Source organism: Austrofundulus limnaeus, unplaced genomic scaffold (assembly GCF_001266775.1).
Source record: "Austrofundulus limnaeus strain Quisiro unplaced genomic scaffold, Austrofundulus_limnaeus-1.0 Scaffold358, whole genome shotgun sequence".
NCBI classification, from domain to species: Eukaryota; Metazoa; Chordata; class Actinopteri; order Cyprinodontiformes; family Rivulidae; genus Austrofundulus; species Austrofundulus limnaeus.
In genome coordinates, this window is record NW_013952760.1 from 26616 (window position 1) to 32690 (window position 6075).

The 6075-nt window shown below is 43.1% G+C and overlaps 2 protein-coding genes across 2 annotated transcripts in view; both read right to left on the reverse strand.

The window, feature by feature from the left end:
* socs7 (suppressor of cytokine signaling 7) overlaps positions 1-1071 on the reverse strand; it is an 8283-nt gene extending 7212 nt beyond the window's left edge. The window contains exon 1 of the mRNA XM_014023116.1: positions 1-1071. Within this exon, the coding sequence (XP_013878570.1) occupies positions 1-786 (786 nt within the window). The 5' untranslated portion in view covers positions 787-1071.
* Positions 1072-2239: 1168 nt separating this feature from the next.
* Positions 2240-6075, reverse strand: part of kpnb1 (karyopherin (importin) beta 1) — a 20943-nt gene continuing 17107 nt past the window's right edge. The window contains exon 22 of the mRNA XM_014023120.1: positions 2240-3057. Within this exon, the coding sequence (XP_013878574.1) occupies position 3057 (1 nt within the window). The 3' untranslated portion in view covers positions 2240-3056. The remainder of the gene's footprint in view (positions 3058-6075) is intronic.

Consider the following 6075-nt stretch of genomic DNA (forward strand, 5'->3'; position numbering starts at 1 on the left):
CCCCTCCCCCAGCTGACCCAGCCTCTGGGCCAGAACCAGGACCGGGTCTTCGGCCCCCGATGAGCAGGTCTTCCTGTGCTCCAGCAGTCCCAGGCGCAGGGCCTGGTCCAGGAGGCCCGGGGGCCACTTGGCCAGTCGGTGTCTGTGACACAGAACCGGACCAGAATCAGGGTCCACACCCGGGTCCTGCTGAAGGTTCTGGGGTCCTTCAGACACCTTGGAGAGTCTGAGGACCGGGTGCCACTGCAGGTCCTCCTCTGCAGACGGGACACGACAAGAGCTTTGCTCCAGACCACCTCCAGGACCGGGACCAGATGTGGTGCCACCAGGACCTGAACCTGGTCCTGGGTCCAGGTGCTGCCTCTCCGCTTCCTCCTGGAGGAACCCCTCCGGTCCGAACTCCAGGATCCGGTCTCCGGACCGCAGCAGGTTCTGGAACACCATGAGCTGCGCCCTGGATCCGGGTCCGGCAGAACCGTCCTGCGGGGGGGCCAGGACCCCCGGCGGCTCGGAACCCAGCGGGGCCTGCGTCAGCACCAGCCCGCCGTCCAGCTCACCTTTCCCGGCCAGCGGCGAGCTGTAGTGCGGGGATCCGGACCCGAGGCCCGAGGAGGGGCCGCCGGGGTCCACATCGAACCCGCCGCCGCGGTGTCCCAGCGCGGCTTTCACGGGCCCGAACCCGGACCGGACCAGGTCTTCGGGCTCGTCCAGCCGGTCGTACTCGGCGGCGGAGACGAGCCGCATCAGGACGAAGTCCGGGGACGGTTCTTGCTGCGCGTCGCTCATGGCGGCGGGTTGGCGGTTCCGTTCGCGGCTCCGGTGTTACATAACAGCTGCCGCATGTCAGAACCGGAGCTCCGGGACGCACGGGCGGCGGGTCCGGACCGGTTCGGCACGGTAACGGCTCCGCTGGACGAGAACAAAACAGGAAGAGACATGAGAGGAAGCCGCCCGGTTAGCTGCTAGCCTTCGACAAGCTCCGGTGAGACGTGACGGAGAGGAGGGGCGGGGCCTAATAACCGAGCAGAGCCGATTAATCGATCAGCTGTGGAGCGTCTTCATCATCATCATCATCATCATCATCATGTTTTTAAAAGCAGCTTTAATTCAGACTCTGTTAGTTTTTACAGCTCAACATTATTTTAATTTAAAATAGTTTATTTTATTTATCTGTTTAAGTAAAATTTATTTTTATTTTGTTTGATCTTTTAATGTTTTATGTTGTATTAAATATTTTTTTATCACGGTTAAAACGCTATATTTTAAAAACTTTATTTTCTGTTTATTAGTTCAGTTTTAAATATAATTTGAGTTGTTTTTAAGGAATTAATTTCCACATGTTTTAGTGTTTTCCTCTTCCAGGTGAGGCTGATCATTTACCTGTTAAACCACACGACTCACCTGGAACATCACCTGACCAATCAGAACCTGTATTTCCTCAGGTTTTACTCTGAACATTAAGAGAAAACTGTTCCAGGTTAAAGCATCACGTGACTCAAGGTGAGCAGGTTGTAGCAGGGTGGGTCCAGCAGGGGGCGCCATCTTTATTAAACCTCCATGTTAATGTGATCAGATCAAAGTTATTAAAACTATTAACTGAACAGGTTTCAGAGCTGCAGAGACATGAGGTTTAAAAACAGGTTCTGGTTAAACTTGTTGTCTCAACTCAAATATTTAAAAAGTTTTAAAATATTAAAACTTTGACTTTATTCAGTTCCTTGTTTTCAGTCAGATTTACTTTTTACAAAATTTATTTGTAATTAATATTTGTAACAAAGTCAACTTGTTTATTTCCTGACAAATATATTTTCCTTCAATCTTTAAGTGTAAAAAACAAAGTCCAGCCCAGGCAGGTTCTGGCCCGGCAGCAGGCGGTCCGAGGTCCGGTTCAGCAGAAGAAGCAGCCGAAGCTTCAGTACAATATAGACTTTATTAGTTCACTAAAGTTTCATATGAAATAAAAGCAGATTGGCTTCAAATRATTCACAATTCAGAAATAAAACTGACTTCAGAGTCAAAACAGGAAGTGGACCCTTCCTACAAAATAAGAGCCCCCACTCAAAGCGTCAGCTTCAGCTTTTCTACTCCGGCTGAAGACGAGCCGAAGCATCAGGGAGCGCCAACGAGCCGCAAAACAAAAACAAAAACAAGAGATGGTCGAATAAACAAACCGACAGTTCAGCTTCCAATCAGAGTCCAGAACTATTCAAGTCCAAAAGTATCACCAGAACTGCTCGGGGAATGTTTCATATCACTTTATTATTTTTCAGCTTTAGTTTTTTTTATTTTTTTCATCATAGCAATGGAAAAATATAACCTTTTACAAACGTCTTCAATTCTCTGAAATCTTTGAAACAATCAAAAATGGTGAGTGACCCATTTCCCAAACCAAGTGCAGCGGGAACCGAGGCGAAGCGGCTCGCAGCGCTCGCTTCCATGGCTTCAGCTGAACCTTTTCCATTTGGCACTCGCTCCTCGGCACCCAGCTTTTACTCTGAAGGGTCGGCGCAGCTGGATGTGAGCCAGAGACGGAGCGGGTGGAGGCGGGGCCGGCGTCCGTCCGGCGCGTCTCCTTCATCCGGTTTAGTGCTCAGAAGAAGAAAAGTAAGAGCAACAAAAATCTACAGAAGTCCAAAGAGTTGCTTGTTAATCTGATTCCACAAAAGTCTTTAAGGGTCGTCCCCTCCTCCCCCCTCCCCGGTGGGCGGAGACTGGGCGGTGACGTCATCGTGATGTAAGAGGAGGGGCCAGCTTTGTGGCGACAGGCTGCAGCAGGAGGAGGGGGGGTCGTGTCCTAAAGGGGGAGTCAGAGTCCAGTCCACAGGCCGTCCAGGAGGAAGAGGAGGAGGAAGAGGGGAGGGGACGCCGCCAGCTGGAACTGAAGGTGGTGTGATGTCATCATCATCATCATCATCATCATCATCATCTCTCGCGCTCTCACACACAGACACTCATCTCACGTCATCTCATCTCACGTCACGTCTTCTGCTTCAGCAAACGCCGAGACAAACACAGAAGAGTTCATTCCAGGAGTTCTCTGCGCCGCCGCAGCTGCATCTGTAAACAAGTAAACAAACAAACAAGTAAACAAACAAACAAGTAAACAAACAGTTCGTTCCACAGGGCATCTGCAGGTTTTAACAAGTCAAATTTAAGACTTTAAGACCTTTTTAAAACAAMCTTGAAAGAAATTTTAGACTGAAAATATAAGTGATGTTTCTGTGATTCTGCTGTTTCACAACAAGCTCACGTGTTTCACTAAATAAACACGTATAAATTTAAATATTCAGCTCTGCTTCAATTAGCTGCATTTTACAAGTGCAGTGATTTAGTTGAAACTGTGTTTTAATCTCCAGTTTAGTCTTTATACAAAAAGCAGTCATCCAGACAACTATCAATAAACATGAACTTTAACCTGCATCCAAACGTCTGAAGAGCTTTAACAACTTTACTGTGGTTGAGTTTTAGGTAACATCACTGTTTTCAATTCAGCAACTCTGATATATTTTCAAAGATTATAGCACAAAGTTCCTTTATAAAGAATACATTTATAATCTTTATTAAGTTATTTTTAATTTTTTTATTATTATTAATTAATCAATTAATTAATTTACTGGTATTTTGAGTTTGACAGATTTCTCCCCTAAAATCAACATTTCATTCAAAGGGAAGATTTACATGATTAATTGGACAAAATTGGAGGATGTGTAGGTTGATGATTTTCTTGTTGAAACTGACAAAGAAATATTGAGTTTGGTAAAAAAACAACCTGCAGACAAAAGATCAAAAGACTGGGTGGACATGATGCTTGTAAAAGATATAATGAATTATGTGATTTTACCATTACATCTGTAATTTATCATTTTCAACTGGTACATTTCCTGACAACATGARAACAGCCAAGGTAATTCCTCTTAAAAAAACCAATAATAACTGTGAGAAACATGTTAAAAAATTACAAACCAATATGAAGATCGTAAGTAGTAGTCAGTGTGGGTTTAGAGCTAAAAGTTCCACGTCAATGCTTTTATGGAATTCATGAACAAATCACTGTTATCGATCAAAAACTGTTTTGTTTTTACATAGATTACATAGATTTACATAGTTTTTACATAGATTTAAAGAAAGCATTCGACACCACTGATCACAGTATTCTTGAAAAATTAAGTAAATAAAGGGTCGGCGCTACAATGGGGGTCTAGTTATTTGAAAGATAGGAAACAGTTTGTACAGATAAATGGTGTAAGAAGATCTAAACTTGGTAATATGAAGTGGAGTCCCTCAGGGCTCTGTACTGGGACCGGAGTTATTTATTTTATATGTGAATGCCTTAGAACAAAAATATCTAAATCTGTAGGAGTACTGTATAAAGTCAGCGAGTTATTTAATGACAAAGCTCTGCTTGTGTTGTATAATTCAATAATTGTTCCACATTTAATTCACTGTATCGAAATCTGGGTTAAAGCTTGCAAAACAATTACAAATCCAATTTTTGTTTAAGAGAAAAGAGCCGTTAAGAATTATCACTAGAAAACATTACAACCATCCATTACATACTTTATTTTGCAAACTGAAAATTTAAAAATTCTATGATTTGGTTGGTTATAATATTTTAGTGTTTATGTACAAGACTCACAGAAACATTACCTTCCAACACTCAGGTAAACTTTAAGAGAGACAGTTGTTATTATCTGAAGGGGATGGAAATGTTTGTGAATCCCAGGGTTCCCACACCTTGGTCAACATCAAATTCAAGCACCTTTCAAGGACTTTCCAGTACCAATTTTGCATGACGGCAGTTACATACTGCATTATTACAGAGCCGTGCTCTGCTCTGATTGGCTCAAACTGTGACTCTGGTTCTTTTTATTGGTTGAAAGCAGCGTCAGTTAATCCATCACAACACAAGTTTGTTTTTCTCTTTCTCAACAGGAAATGTGCTGCAGAGCCGGCCGGGGGAGACGGAGAACTTTAATCACTTCTGCCCGACAAAATTTAAGACTTTGAGTAACAAATTTAAGACTTTTTAAGACCTTAATTTTAGATATGTGAATTTAAGACGTTTAAGGACCTGTGGACACCCTGATCCCAGGAGGAGTTCAGCTTGTTGACCTGAGCCTGTATTTATCAACCTTCTGAAGAGTGGAAGTTTTGATTGAAGTGCTGAAAATGTCTCCTCTCAGACTGAAGAGTAAAAAGTTGTAATCTCTCAGTCTCTCTGATATTTCAACAGAATGCTCTGTACCAGCTCAGAAACTGCACTGAGTGGTCCGGGGGTCCTCCACCTGAGTGTGATTTATACCAAACTACTTTTATTCATAAAGCCCTTCAGACRGTACAAGGCCGAGCACAGAGCTGTACGATACACAACAGTTTATCTGACACCATTACAAACATGAATCTGTTATAATTACAGTTTGTTTACAGCAGCTGTGGTCAACTGCAGAGGTTCAGTGTTACATCACAAGGTTAGTGTTGGTCAACGCTGCAGTTTGTTTGTTTATGTTTGTTCTCACCAGGCTTGGCTCTTCAGTTTGTTTGTTTGTTTATGTTTGTTTGTTTGTTCTCACCAGGCTTGGCTCTTGAGTTTGTTTGTGTTTGTTTGTTTGTTCTCACCAGGCTTGGCTCTTGAGTTTGTTTGTGTTTGTTTGTTTGTTCTCACCAGGCTTGGCTCTTGAGTTTGTTTGTTTGTGTTTGTTTGTTTGTTCTCACCAGGCTTGGCTCTTGAGTTTGTTTGTGTTTGTTTGTTTGTTCTCATCAGGCTTGGCTCTTGAGTTTGTTTGTTTGTTTGTTTGTTTGTTTGTTTGTTCTCATCAGGCTTGGCTCTTGATTTTGTTTGTTTGTTTATGTTTGTTTGTTCTCACCAGGCTTGGCTCTTGAGTTTGTTTGTTTGTTTATGTTTGTTTGTTCTCACCAGGCTTGGCTCTTGAGTTTGTTTGTTTGTTTGTTCTCACCAGGCTTGGCTCTTGAGTTTGTTTGTTTGTTTATGTTTGTTTGTTCTCACCAGGCTTGGCTCTTGAGTTTGTTTGTTTGTTTATGTTTGTTTGTTTGTTCTCATCAGGCTTGGCTCTTGAG